Raw genomic sequence first — 15,272 nt, 5'->3', positions numbered from 1 at the left:
AGTATGCAATATGAAAAGAGTCCATCAGAAAATGTTTTTGTAAGAGTTTTCTGAATCTTTACAGGACTAAAGAAAATACACGGAGTCCATATCCAAGAGCAGCAGCATTTATGACATTAACCAAAGAACTACTTAAACACAGCAGCAAATCTTCTATTCAGAGTTATTAAACATTTAGATAGTTGAACTTTTGTAATTCAGAAAAGAGAACAATACCTTTGATATTCTTTATACAGTAAGCCTTGTTGATGACGAATTACTGCAAATTTTCGCTTGTAGTCCTCTACTGCATCTTCTAATTGTTTAAGTAACTTTTCTTTATTTTCCAGTTCCTAGTGATTATTTTCCAAATAAAAATATTGAAGTGATTAACACAGGTTTTAAACATGAAGGGATTAATGAAAATGCCAGTTGTATTTTCACAATAGATGCTTCTGTCATGAACTGTGTGAACTGCAGGTATGAAAAGTGTATTTTCTTTAGAAGGAACAGATGAAAAAAAGCGCAATAAACTTTGGCATTCATATTAATAGGTGTGAAACAGTGCATTATTGCACTGTGGATTACAGCCCTCAAAGTTCAAAACACCATGACATGTTGCTACCACACACAGAATACTAACTGAACGTCTAACTGGAAAGCGATGTTTGCTTCTCATGTACCCAAATACTCTTCTACTAACATATACAGTTGAAAAATATTGTCTAATCAACAAAAGTAAAGTGATCAAAGACAGAACAAAATAATACAATAATAATAAAAAGGTAAGTTCTTTTCACTCCAGTTCTGAGAGTCAAATCTTCTTTACTATATGCTTGTCTGCTATGCTTTCCATGGGAATCACTGGCTTTGGTTTCAATGTATTTATGCCTCTGTTTATAAATGTTGACATATTTTTGAAAAATAATGGAATGAATATTCATATGGTAAATGAATAGAGACCTTTGCTGTATAGAGAAAAACCGTTCAAGAAGGATTTGCACATGCAGACTCAGGTGTGGAATCCTGACAGCAGTAAGAAAGAATTTCTCATAGAGAGTGCAACTGTAGAAGTAGGAGCGGGCAAATATTTAGATCAAAATTCAGATTTAAAATAAAAAAATCTAAATTGTTGTCAAAAATTTAATTAAGTATTACCTTCCAGGCTTACAACACAGCAAAATACTTACAGCTTTAAAAAAACAGAATAGCTCAAAGAATTTACTGGATGTCAGAACTTCAAGATAGCTTTGGAGAGTTCTCCCATGTCCATACCTGGCATAGTACTAGATTTTGGAGGAATTAGCTATATGTTACAAATATTCTTGACATCAAGGTGTAAATGAGTTACCTGTATAAGACGTATTAAATATTCATTCAGAGAATTAATCATATTAACACTTGAAGGAACCATTCCTTCTGGAAGATTCACTGTTCGGAAGACAATATTGGCACCTTCTGACTGACGTAATAAGCAAATTTCATTTTTCAGTTGTGCAATCTAAAGAAAAGAAACAAAACCATAAAGAAGTCACTCTTGCTATTCAATTAAAAAAAAAGATGGAAAATATTTTGTTTTCCTGTGCTACATCAGTTGTTATTAACAACTTAATTCACTTCCGCTTACATTCTAGAGCATTCAAACACTCTTTAATGTAACCTTTTAAAAATGCTGTGATTCCATAAATCATTAAATGCATAATATCTTAAGCCAAATTTATCAAATGACTCCAGCAATCAGGGCAGCTTCACATACCGAGGATTCACCACAGTTTTATTCCAAATGATTTAACAGTGCATTTCTATTCCTTTTAAAAAGATGGAAATTTTGGAAAGAATTATTGCAGTGGTTACTTGATGGTTTATTCTAAACAAATCTTTGCTGTTTCATTTAACTTCTTAAAAGCTCTCTGGTTCTCTGTTCTAACTGTACATAAAACACTATTTTAGAATATTAGTTACTGGCAAATCTTTTTGCATCACCAAAGATGTTCTAATAGGCAAATTTAAATTTTGCTTCTGGTAAGGTTAATATTCCATTCCTCATTTTTGCCCTGGAAGAAGCATTCCACAGAATCAATTGTACAACTTAAAACATGAGACAGGATTTTAGAGAATAATTCATCATTTTAAAACACTTCATCTCTGTTACTTATTTATAAATAACAAATGCAAGACTAGTGGCTTTTTGAAGAAAGAAATCTGTGAGCTTTTTGGGCACAGCTCTCCCCAAAAGATAGGCACGCTTGCTGTTTAACACGATAGGCTATTCCAAGGATACAGTAACATTAAGAAGAGTAAGATTTGAACTTAAAATGGACAAATTGGTAGATTCAATACATAAACTTAATTAAGATTTGTATAATTACACTCTTCAGATAAGCTAAATTCAATATCTTATAGATTGTGTAGTTTGTTCTAACTTATCTGAGCAGCCACTTTTCAAGTACAAAATAAATCGTATAAAGTAAATTGTATACCTTTTCATTTGCATTTGCCAGCTGATTAGAGAAAGTGGTTGCTTCCTTCTGAGTCTCTTTCAATTCCTGTCTTAATTCTTCATTTCGTCCTGTAAGCTGGTCAACCTGAGCTTTCAAGTGCACACTAGCATCAAAGATTCCCTCTGAATTCTTTGACTCCATTGCCTAATGCAGTAAATATTTAATTAGCAAAACAGAGAAAAAGTGCAGAAAAGCTTTGTTTCTACATGAAATTAGCAAAAAGCATGAAATTGTAACATTTTAACATCTACTTATCAGTTTTCCTGATGGTATATTTGCCATAGGCTACTATTTAAATGGTTAAATTTTCCTGTAAAAACACTAATTTTTTTTGTAAGATGTTTGAATAAAGAATTTTTCTTAAAACATTTCCTGCGGGTCCCATAGAGATAAAAGACATGCAAATGAACTTTTACCTAAGCTTTATGACTGGGACAATAAACTTGTCAAAGACAGTTTTATACTATCCAGCTGAAGAATTTTTTTTTTTTTAATTTTTATTGGCAATCTCTTGTTGCTGTATATTTTTAATACGCATTTTTAAAGAGGTATCACACTATGTACTCCTACTTGTAACTATGGAAGCATATGTATAAGGAAGCTACTATTTAATTATACAATAATTGAGGAGGAAAAAAAAAGCCTGTAAATCCTATAAAGCTAAACAGTACTTCAGAAAGCAAGCTTACATTAACTAAACGTTCCAGACTAGGGATTATTAAGGCTGTTTCTTCTCCCTTCACACTAGGTTCCTTCTGCATTTCCTTGACAGCTTGCAATATTTCTTTCATTCCTTGTTCAAGTTGTTTATTCTCTTCTGATAATTCTTTTACTAATAAATAAAATTGTAATAAAAATTGTAAATGCATCTAAAAACACTAAAAAAATGAGTTAAGGTTTCCTAGGATATTTCATCATAATACTTGTTGATTTGATACATAAAAAGAATGTTCATATTATATATACACATAACCAATTAGGAAGTTAAAAGTAGAGCTGCTAGGAACATCCAGAGAGTGTATTTTCCTGGACAAATACCAAGAAAACAATAATGAAATGCTTCATGGGAACACATTTGACTTTATTGAACCTTCCAGTCATCAACGTTTCCTGCCACTTTTTTCATTTATTTAGTAGCCTGTCTGACTGGCTTTCACAAATCCAGAAACTGGCTATCTTGGAAATGTTTCTGTGTAGAAATGAAGTATACAGGAATTGCCTGAATTCCTGCTGCAGACTGCGAAAAAAGAACATTTAAATTATTTGTCTGTAATAAGGACTCTCAAGACATACAATTTTCCTGCCACCATTAATTTCTCAGTGGAATTCCAGAGTTTCTGGCACAGGGCAAGAAGTCTGGAAACTTTAAAAAAACAATAAACCTGTCAGTACATTCTCTGCATCTTAACAATATGGCTAACTGTCCTGAAGACCCAGCAGTGAACTGCAAAACTTGGAGCAGTTCGAGCAGTTTCACCAAGTCTATTTTGAAAAGTCAAAAAGAATATTTAGAACTCACGTTCTCTGGGAAAAAATTAAGATTCTTGTCTAAAGAAATTAGCATTATTTTTATTTCAGAGTTTGCAAGCAGTGTACTTCAGCTAACATATATATATACATAAGCAGCAAGTGGGTTTGTTCCCCAACACTTCCTTGGAGCCAGAAAAACACTACAATTACACAAGTAACTCATATAATTGTTGTAACTGGGATCACTCACAGACTTACAACCCTTTTTAGGTCTGATTCAGGAAGGAAAAACATAAGAGATCCTAGTTTAATGTATTTAGTATGAATAAACTATGTTTCAGGTATGATCACTAATTTAAGTTTAAAATTAGCAACACTATATACGTATTTATACACATGCATACAAAAGATATACACTAATATAAACAGAAAACTTTTAAAAAAAAGTCATTAATGAGAAATCAAAGAAATTCCAATTCGATAAAAGCCATTTACATTCACTGTTTTGTAATCATTGTGTTCACAGCTGGACCAATTCACAACCATAGTTTCCACAGTTCAGAATTGTATCAGAATGATTCTATAATAAACTTCTATGTACACAGCAAATTCTATCATTTTGAAAGACACCAAAGTAAACTGCATTTAAAACAGAAACTGTGAAGTCAGATATTTGTGGTCACAGTCACAGAAACAGAACAACTAAACAAGCAAACTGTCTGCAGGTTCCTGATAATATTTCCTAGCTTTAAAACAGGTTGCAACTTACATTTAGATTGAAATTTGACTATTACAGTCCTGTTCTTCTCCAGATCTCTCTCTCTCACACTTAATTCATTTGCAAGATACTCATTCTAAAGAAAAGAACAAAGACAACTCAAAAATTGTAATTTAGGAATTCTGGTATTAGAATTTTCATTAAGACTGGTTAAATGAGAATAAATGCCTGAAAAATATTGCTAATCCGTATATATTCAACAGTGAAATTACACCAAAATGAGCATGTTACATAGAAGGCAACAATCAAAGAAATAGCCTCATCTTCGCAGCAACAAAATTATCAGGAAAAAGTTATTTAAACCATGAATAAACTTTATATAAATATTTATCCTGTTTTGTTTTTTTTAAAGCCTTGTACTACCTGCACTGCCTGGCTTCTGCATCTTTCAAGATTCAATTCTATATAACTATTTAGCATACTCTTGATCAACAAATCTCTGGATATCTGCTCATTCTAAAAAAACCCAACAGTAAGTTATTAGTATAGGATTCTACCTTCATTTGTATACAAAAAAAATTATATTTCAAGAACTTTTCTTCCGCAATATAACAAAACCCGCTTCTTTTCTACTGAAAATGCAATTAGTAGGCATTATTCATTCCACGGCTTGGCTAACACAGCAGTTTAAGAGAAATCACAACAGCAAAGCATACTCCTGTAGCATGGAAAAACTGTTGTATAATTGAAAAAAAGTCTGATATATATATTATACTTTCCATTGATCAATTACATAGCTCAACGGACTCAACAGAAATGCCACCAACTCCAAAACATTTCAGTTACAGATAGGAAAGACCTATTTGCTTATCTTACGCATTGTAACCATGATGTTTCCTCATCACATTCTTAGATGGTTTCTCCCAGACAAAAATTACACAGATTCTAATTTTAGCAATCTAATGTTCTAATCCCAGCGTTTTTTCAAATTTGGAGCATGCCTTCATGAAAATTTCCCAGTCCACATATGAATCTCCTGCCTGAAATGCAACAGCAACAGAGATGAATTCACTGGAGGAGTTACACAAGGTGTGCCCAATCTAACGCTGTCTAGGGAAACATGTATTCTTGGGTCAGGCATCAGCTGGAACAGCCTGGTACAGACCAAAAGTCTGTGAGACTCTGAGGGACTGGCTTGATCCATGCCCCAAATGCATCTCTAGCAACCAAAGCAAGGTCCTCCACTTTACAGAAAACTAACACAGCATTTCAAGGTACCAATTTAGGAAGCTACCTGTGAATATTTTTTTTACATGATTTATCATGTGAATAAAAGAAAACACAGCAAGCATCCTGAAATCAACCCGTTCTTTCACTGATTATAAAAAGTTTTCAAAAATCCTTTTGAGAACCTAAAAGATTTTATCATTAGAGATAATTTTAATAAATAATGGAATTTTTAATTGGAAATCTTTTTTTCTGAAAAGATATACATTATCTTTGTTAGTTGGCATGGAAATGGATAAAAGGATAGAACCAACTCAGACTTCTTAGATGTCTCCCAGAAGGAAAGGCCATTCTTATTCTAAAAATCTAACTTTACACCCTCTGATCTCTCTGGAGGTAGGAGACATCCTCTAGTCAAATAACATATGTCTTTTAACAGAAATCTCATCTTCTATCTTTCACACCAAAGGATGGATTCAGTCCCTACTTCATTAAACTAACGCTTGTAAATTACCATTTGTATTTCTCTGTATTTATTTAAAACAATTTTTAAATTCTTAGAACTATCCTTTATAGCTTTAATTAATAAAGATGAAAGTAAACTAACACATCTTTATTTGAATTTATCTTCTAAATAACTGCAACAGATATAAATATACACATACTATAAAGGTGTCTCACCTGTGATCTAAGAAGGGCTAATTCTCTCCTCAATTGCTCTATGAGATTTTCAACAGGATCTACCTGACCTGAGTGTTCTGATTCTGCATTTTCAAGTCCACTTTCCAAGGTTTTTACTTGCAACAATTCTGTTAGGCATTTCTTTCCTTCTCTGTCTTCTTGAAAGGAACTTAAATCAGAAAACTTTACTTGCAAATAGTCTTGCTTATCCTTCAATGTCATCTTTTGTGTTTTGTGCATTAAGGGCTTTCCAAGAGCAGATGCACAAGAAATTAGAGATTTATTGCCGAGAGAGAGTCCTGGGCAAAAATCTTCCTGACTTTTTTGGTCTGAATTAGAAGTTATGGACACTTGATTCTGAAAAGATGGTTTGTTTCTGTAATTTTGGTTATTTACCTCTGAGGTCTGACATGCTCGCTGATAAGCAGAAAACAAACCTGTGTGGTCTGATTTTAAGTCCTTTGACATCTCTCTATTGTCTGTATAATCTGTTATCCCTGATGACTGTGCAGACTGTAGCTCTGGTGATATGAAAAGATCGTTTATAGTAAGAGTTTCAGAATTACAGCTGTCATTAACTAGTTGCCACTCTGTCACAAGTTTTGAACCTAAATGAACTAAAGAAGTATTTCTATTTCTTTCCAAGTCATATAAATTCTCGAGTGTGCCAGAAGTTCTTCCACGTAGCTTTCCCATAGCCTTACTGTTTTCAGCCATATCTTTCTCTGACTTCAAAAGTCTAACTGATGCTTCTCTATCTGCAAGTGTGTTTCTCCCTTCCACGTTACACGAGCTGCTAGCCTATATTCACAAAAAATATAGAATACTCATTAGTCTCCTAAAAAAATTACAAATTATTTCTTGATTTTTTAAAAGTAGTTAATAAAAGCACCTGGAGAAATATTTGAACAGACATTTACAAAATAACATTATTTTTATTTTGAAAGAGAAATACAATAAATGTTTATGAACTTGCTTTATGAACCTACCTTTGCTTTTACTTCAGCAATATCATGTCTGTTCAAGAAATCCAACTTCCTCTTATTCGTTCCCTTCTCTTCAGTAAAGCTATCAGTTATCTGCACATCACCAGCACCCAAGCCTAATTGCAAGTAAATATACAAGTAAAAAATTATTATGAACTTTTAATTGGTCTCCAAGCAAAAGAATATATGCCATTTAGTATATCTGAGTTCTAGTTTTCTACCTGCAAAGTAAGGAGCTGTAAACCTTTCCCTTTGAGCACATTATTCTTCCCTGGGTGGCACAGAATTGAAATTTTAAGATTTTTGAAACACATACATTATATAGATTTACTGGAAGTCATGGCAAGATCATCCTGCAAGCCAAGAACTGCAAGCCAATGACACAACTCTCAGTGATGCATTACTAGCCATCACAAGTCAAAAAGCTACTGGGCTGTAAAACTACAGAACATAAAACCACTCACCTCTTCCTACAGATTCAATGAAATGTATTTAGCCTTGTAATTTAAACAACGAGTAAATATAACAGAGCTATATTAATAAGAATAGACAGCATGTTTTTGAAAGGACAGTTTATAATAAAAAAACCCTACCTATTGTTGCAACACTTCTTCCTTTCTCCTGAGCCAACTTACGAATCTGTTTTTTCAGTTCAATTCTTTCCTCTTCTAGTCTTTCAATCTGCATATTATTATGCACAGATCAGTATTTCATTTTGTTCAAATACATTTTTATTATGTAGCTCTTACACAAACCCAGGATTTTTCACTTGCCTCTTGCAAAAGAATCTGATTTTCAGCTCTATATTGCTGCTGCTTTAGGGCTTTGCTGTTTCTGAGTTCACTTAAATCAATCATTGTCCTTGCCTCAAGACCTAAAACACAGTATATGCTGTATAATTATTCATTAAGGAGGAACATTAATGTTAGTAATTGTTAGAATGCAGTTAATTTAAATAAGAACATAGTCAAGTAGAATTAAAAAAATATGTTGATAGTTGAATATATGTATGTATTCCTTTATATGTATACACATCTTATACTCCCTGTATAATAATACCAGAAGAAAGCATAGTTTTACTTCAGTTACTCAAAAACCAAAATGCAATAAAATGCCACCTAAAATTAACTGTATTTATGTTTAGATTCTTTTATGTAAAAATAAGCCTGTCCAAAGTTTTCTCTGTGTTTTTCAGACTAGCATTACAACCTCAGTATCTTATGGTTTCCAAATACCCTATTATGAAATTAAGCAGTGTACAGTCAAAGAGGAATCAAAATTAAAAAAGCACTACAAAACCTATTCTCCTACGTTCTTTAGTCAAAAAAATCTGTAAGCCAAGTTAGGCAAGTACATTCATGCAGTTTGTCCTAACTAACTAAAACTACTTGCAAATATTAGCAGAATATACAAAATTATTTCCAAGTAGTTATTTGGTATAGTAAAAGATTTCCATGATATAATGTTATTTCAACTCTTACACAACAAATAATTGAAAACGTAACGGATATAGCATACCTAAGCGCCCTCTGAGTTCTTCATTTTCATCAAGAAAATCATTTATTTTAAGTTCAAGTTTATTGACTTCCTTAATTAATGTTTCGATCTCATGATCTTGTATTTTGATTTGCTTTTTTAAATCTTTTATTTCGGCAACAGCCTCTTCCAAACCATATATTCCCTGTAAAAACCCAAATGGAATTAAAAACAAAACAATGAACAGAAGATGTAAGAAAATAAATTATGAATCTGTCTTTCATCATTACACAGATAAGGAAAATGCTTGGCAACCTGTATCACTCTTCTGCACTATGCTTAGTGAAAAAGGTTACTGAATAAAAATCAGATCCCACAGATCTGTCTTTTGACTACAGGAGAGCAGTCTCTGCTTATTTCAAAATTTAGTCCTCTTACTACATGATCCTTCGAAGAATTTTATCTTGAGTGTTCAATTACCGTTCAATGGACTTCAGAAGCCCATATGAATATGTTAAAACTGACAACTTGTAAAAATTGTTAAGTATGGCTAACAAGTTGCATGCAATGACCACTAAATGTTACTATGAAAGAAAATTTAAAAAACAAAACAGCATCAGAAGTCACTCATTTAATTTGTAATCACAACACAGTTAACAAAAAATGGAAGGACAAAATGATCTCCTAAAAATATGGTCAAATACCCTGTCCACTCTGACAAATTGTTTACCAGTTCATAGCTTCTCATTCGTTTCAGAGCCTCAACGAGCTCTTTGTCCTTTTCTCTAGCATCTGCTTCTGCTAATTCTGCTGATTTCTCAGCCTCCTTAGTTCTCTCTTCTAGTATCTTTAACTTTTCTTGCATATCCCCAATACGATTCTGCTGAGCAAGAGATGAGTGACCTGGAAAGAAAAACCTTGATCTGTTTACAATTCAACTGGGAATTCTTGCTGTCAGCCATTAAGCAAGAAACAAACACTTCAGATTATGTTATAAAGGAGACCTTAATTTTCCGCTCTTTTTAATTAAGTAATTACAAAAGACTACATATAAGAGCTTTTTTTTCTCCCCAGTTGCTCACTCAAACAATATTTATAAGTGCATGGAAGGGACATCAGAATTTATTCTGAATTGCATGCTACTACTCATTTGCAATTCTTGATAGAGCTGAGACCTTGCATGTTATACTCTAACCCTTGAAGACCAGGTATAGTTTTACTAGGCACTTATTACCCATAAAGCCCACCAAAGTACTGTGAATAAATTTAAACTCTTCATGAATGTTCAGTAAATGGAAATGAACAAAAGCAATTAGAGACTAATATTACTCAAATACTGCAAATATTTTTCTGTATTTCTAGAGAATAAAGACTGCACAGTAAACTTGTGGTTTCTTACTTTCCTTTCCATAAACATTAAAATAAAACAGTCATGTTACCTCTATCTTTTTGGAGATCATTCTTTAATTCCTCAATAACAAATGCATTTTGTTCCATTTCTTTGGTATACTGTTCAACTTGATCAGTAAGCAATCTTATCTGGGCATCTCGCTCTTGCATACCCTACACACAGAAAAACCCAGAAACTCCATTAAAGAATTCTTCTTCACTGACAGGCAAGCTACCAATATAGAACACCACACAGTAAATGAAGAAATTAAAAGTATCTAATACAACACAATTTATAGAACATCAAATATACTGTACTTACAATATAGAGTTCAGATATTATCTAGAAGTTGGGTATATAAAGGCAAAGCAGGAAAAATAAAAGAAAGAGTAAAAATAAAGCATTCAAAGACACACAAAAAAGTAGTATTTTACTATATCAATTTTATATGGAACGGTTCTCTAAGAGTTCGCCAATATATGATGAAAAGTTTCAGATGATACAGTTTTCTTACAGCTTCCTCATAAAAAATTGCCAGTGGGAACCGAGAGATACAAGTTCAAGATTGGGAAGACTAACAATCCATCATACATGACACCTGTACTGCAGACTGCCTTTCAGCAAATCATCCAACTTTTAAAAATTCATATCACACCTTGTTTTGCATGCATATACAACCATAAGTACACAGAGACTGCAAAAGTGACTTCTATTGATATTGTACTATTTCTGTGCTTATATGTGAACTTTAGAAATATCACGGACAGCTTAATGTTATTTTTTCTGTGACAAAAGAAAAAAAAGATAAAAAAGAGACTTGCAAAAAAATTACAGGAAGTAATTATAATGTAAAAATCTCAAGAGTTGCTGACCTTACTTTATACCAATATTATGAAAAACTAAAGCTCAGGCTTTCTTAGGGGACAAATATAACCACATTTCAAATCTAAAGGTAAAGAGCTTAGCAAAGCTGTAAGAAGCGAAACATAACCCCTCAGAATGTAAACATAAACCGAACTATAACAAGCTCAGTCCATTTTGAGTTAAAACACAGTGCAATAACTTGATTTAACTTTTAAATGTCTGCTTTAAAAATATGCTTATTTCCACAAAACTGTTGAAAATGTCATGCTAATGACGGTTATCCATAAAAGCAACTCCTGCAGCCATCTAGTCAGCTAAAACCAGACTCTACAACTACTTATCAAAGTTACTTTCAGCTGCTGCCTTCTTATGATCATCAGAGGCTGATTTGTACTTCAGTTTTGTTTTTCTTCTCCTGAGAGGCTATCTGTTCCTAGTTTTGGAAGACTGCAGAAATACACCTCACCATACTGCTCAGACTACAAGGGCCCAACATGTAACACAAATGTCATGACACATATACTTAAAAAACTTGAAGCAAGGCAGGAAATCATCCTGGTATACAGCATGCTTTCCATAATGCATATTTTAGGCTTCCTAATGGGACACATATTTATTTATTTATTCTTTTCATGTTTTTCAATAAAGTGGGGAAATTCAAAATCATAAAAGAACCATGTAATTTTGCGTGAATATGAGACATACTTCAATTCAGCTAGCTCTATCATGGGCTGAACCACAGACTTAATGTATGGCATCAGGTGAGACAAAGGAACACAGAAAATTAAACACTAGGTAAGACTCTTCCTTTACTAACAAAGTTAGAGGACAGAAACTAAGCTATAATTTAAAAACATTAAATTATGGATGCTTAGATGTTAAAGCAATCACTCTACTGATAGCTAGAAAAGATAAATATGAAAGTAACAGAACCAAATACCAACAGCATCCATGCCAACAGTTCATACATGCAGCAAGAGAAGTTTCCTTTGTGCACTATTAAGCTAATTTTGTAGTGGAATGAATCGACCTGTCTCATAATTCTCAAGCATAAGTAATACATATTGTGGTATTTGTAAACTGTGAAAGGCTAAATAATTATTTGGTCACTAGCATATTCAGTGAATGGTAATTTCTATCTGTGTAATTTCTCACATAGACTGTACCTGCTGAAGGGCCAGTATATTGCTTTTGTCTACATCAAGTTGGGCCATTTGCACTTTCTCTTTCATGTTAAACAACATTTGCTGATACTCTAGGAGTTCATCATCTTTTGAAGCTAAGATTTTCTGAAAAGAAGATAAAATACCATCAGAACACTTGAAATAATTCCTAAAAATAATAAAAAAGTATTAAAAAAGTACCTTCCATTCCTCCACTTTTGCATTTACAGCTGCCATGAGTGGATCATCCTCCTCATTCTTTGCTTTCAGCTGGTCTGAAAGCTCCTGAACCTAGAAATGCCATTTGGATGAACATCGTATCACAAAAAATGCTTTGCTTAAGCAATGTGTATGTACAAACACACTACATCAAGCACATACAATTTAAACAGATTAGCATTACAGCAGCAAGGGAAGGTCATGACTCTTAAGAACAGTATGACTAACATTTTGTACAAAAAAATTTTGTGATCTGCAGTCAAGTTTTAAAATTTGCACCAAATTTAAAGACCACACTACTTTTAGGGAGTGTTATTTCAATAGACCGTGTTTTTAACTGGATATGTTGAATGTTTTTTAATTAAAGCCAAAATATGAAAATACACTATAAAGCTAAAAAAAAAATTACATTCAATAATATGAGTCAGTTCTTACTTGAAATTTGTACTGTTCTTTCTCTTTTCTTAACTGATCCATAACAATATCAGATTGTTGCACAATTAGTTTCATTCTGTTATATTCATCTGTCATCTTCTCCATTTCTAGCACTGATTCCTCAAGATTCTTCCTCATTTCTTGGTTTTGAATGTCTAATTTCTCATTAGTTTCAGTCAAATTCTGCAAAATCAAAGAAAAAGTCACTTTTAAAAAGAGCACATCTTAATACCTGAATAAGCAGTAATTGATAGCTACCTTAAACGCAAGACTTGAAAGTCTTACATAAAATTAGCACAGAAAAGAGTATTTCACCTCTAGATCATCAATTTCAACAAATCCTCACAGCAAATAAAAGACACATCTCCCATTGCCAGTAACTTCATTACCTCACCTCTGCCAGATTCACAGATGCTGAGAATATGCATCACAGAACCCAACTGCATTACGAATTCCCTTACTCCACATGACTTGATCTGTAAATTGATGTAGCTTTGTGAAAAACACTATTGCCAGTAATAGCCTAATAAATATTCAACAGTATGCATAGACTTTACCTGAATTTCATCCAAATACTGGACAAGCTCAAAGTTCTTTTTGGATAACTGCGATCTGTAATCAGAATCCTCTCCTCTTCGTAACAGAATTGTTTCCTTTTGAGACTCTATTTGCCTCTGATAGTCAACTACATCCTGACGCAATTGTTCATTCTGCAGAGAGAGCAATCCAAGCTTAAATCTGTTTTGAAGAGTTGAAGACAAAGTTGCTGCTTTTCTAGCAATCTAACACAACAAGCTAAGACAGTCAAAACCTGTCCAAATTCCTACACTCTGCTTTTAAAAAAAGAAAAAACTTAGAAGCCTCACCTTTTTCTTTATGCATTTTTTCTTCGGATTAAAAAGGAGAGAACAAGACCAAGAGAACAAAGCACGAAACATATTAGAAATTATCTTTGCTTTAGGAAGACTAAATAGGAATCAACATAGAGACAAAATAAAATAGTTTTTTCTAGATACCCGTGCTTGCATGTACATGCATACACACACATACGTAAAAGGGCATTCTGAGGAATGATTCTCAAGGTTTCCCCCCAGGACATTAATTTAACTTTTGCTGTCTGTTTTATTCTCTCAGAGGCCAAGATTACAGGTATTAAAAGCTCTAAAACATGCATTTTTTTCTAAAAACAGCTAGAAAAAAATGTTTGACAAGAATGATTAAAAAAAAAATCCTAATAATAAAGAATGTTAACTCTACTTTTGCATTTACTGTTATAGTAACTTTTGGCTTTTTATAATTTTATTTTAACCAATCAGACAATCTTAGCAAAGGCAGCAAGCATAAACCACATCCTTTCTAATATCCACCAAATCTACTTGTTAATAGTATTTAAGAAAAATACTAAAAATTCAAAACACAAAATCCAGACAAAATTAATGTACTATGTAAATTCAAATGTAGACACCTCCTGACCTCAATTAACTAAGTTTCATTGGAGCAGACATACTATGTATTTGCTAAATGTGATTAAAATTCCATATTCTCTTTGTACCAGTAACCAGGAAACATTCTAAAACAGAATTAAACATCATGCCACTCCAAAGATTATAAATACGGAAAGCTAATAATGTATTTACACATAAAGTTAAAAATACAGTAAATCAGCAGTAATTCTTTACTAACCTCTCTCCTTAATCTGATGTTTTCATTTTCAGCATCTTCATTTCGAAGAGCAAGCTAGAACGAGATGGAAAACCTTTATACGTATCACTAACAACACAAACTATGAAAACAAAGAACTCCAGAAACAAAACAGAAAACAAATGCACAGCAGCCCTATTTAATCAGTGGGGTTTTTTTAATTTCAGAAGCTCTTTTCAGAACAGCGACTTTTCAAAAGATGTGCCACACCAGCTTTCAGAGATGTCAGGCTAGGTCCTTCTTACCTGTTCATTCACTTTCTTCTCTTTTTCCAATTCTTTTTCTGTATCTGTTAACTGTCTCTCTTTTTGTTCTAATTGTTTTTCCAGTTGGCGGATCTCATCACGCAAAAAACGAGTATCACGACCACCAGCAGATCTTTGTGCCGTCTTAAGAGCATTAAAATAACATTATAAATATAGTACAGTTCTTCAAAATAGAAAGAACTAAAAAACCAAAGCT

General features: G+C 32.9%; 1 protein-coding gene across 5 annotated transcripts in view; it reads right to left on the bottom strand.

Annotated features, from left to right (window-relative positions):
- Positions 1 to 15,272, bottom strand: part of CEP290 (centrosomal protein 290) — a 55,617-nt gene that overhangs the window by 35,545 nt on the left and 4,800 nt on the right. Inside the window, exons 7-26 of one of the 5 annotated variants that reach the window (XM_069773443.1) lie at positions 15,056 to 15,199; positions 14,793 to 14,846; positions 13,976 to 13,996; positions 13,667 to 13,819; positions 13,110 to 13,292; positions 12,657 to 12,746; positions 12,459 to 12,581; positions 10,750 to 10,770; positions 10,478 to 10,601; positions 9,769 to 9,941; positions 9,081 to 9,243; positions 8,336 to 8,436; positions 8,156 to 8,243; positions 7,566 to 7,678; positions 6,577 to 7,377; positions 4,720 to 4,804; positions 3,170 to 3,312; positions 2,460 to 2,624; positions 1,331 to 1,480; positions 217 to 332 (exon numbers count right to left, since the gene is read on the bottom strand). In XM_069773443.1, coding sequence (XP_069629544.1) covers positions 217 to 332; positions 1,331 to 1,480; positions 2,460 to 2,624; positions 3,170 to 3,312; positions 4,720 to 4,804; positions 6,577 to 7,377; positions 7,566 to 7,678; positions 8,156 to 8,243; positions 8,336 to 8,436; positions 9,081 to 9,243; positions 9,769 to 9,941; positions 10,478 to 10,601; positions 10,750 to 10,770; positions 12,459 to 12,581; positions 12,657 to 12,746; positions 13,110 to 13,292; positions 13,667 to 13,819; positions 13,976 to 13,996; positions 14,793 to 14,846; positions 15,056 to 15,199 — 3,011 coding nt within the window. The remainder of the gene's footprint in view (positions 1 to 216; positions 333 to 1,330; positions 1,481 to 2,459; positions 2,625 to 3,169; positions 3,313 to 4,719; positions 4,805 to 6,576; positions 7,378 to 7,565; positions 7,679 to 8,155; positions 8,244 to 8,335; positions 8,437 to 9,080; positions 9,244 to 9,768; positions 9,942 to 10,477; positions 10,602 to 10,749; positions 10,771 to 12,458; positions 12,582 to 12,656; positions 12,747 to 13,109; positions 13,293 to 13,666; positions 13,820 to 13,975; positions 13,997 to 14,792; positions 14,847 to 15,055; positions 15,200 to 15,272) is intronic. The other 4 variants (XM_069773446.1, XM_069773447.1, XM_069773444.1 and 1 more) reach the window with 4 other exon arrangements.

This window comes from Haliaeetus albicilla, chromosome 28, assembly GCF_947461875.1.
Source record: "Haliaeetus albicilla chromosome 28, bHalAlb1.1, whole genome shotgun sequence".
In the NCBI taxonomy this organism is placed as follows: domain Eukaryota; kingdom Metazoa; phylum Chordata; class Aves; order Accipitriformes; family Accipitridae; genus Haliaeetus; species Haliaeetus albicilla.
This window is presented reverse-complemented; position numbering and strand designations above follow the sequence as displayed.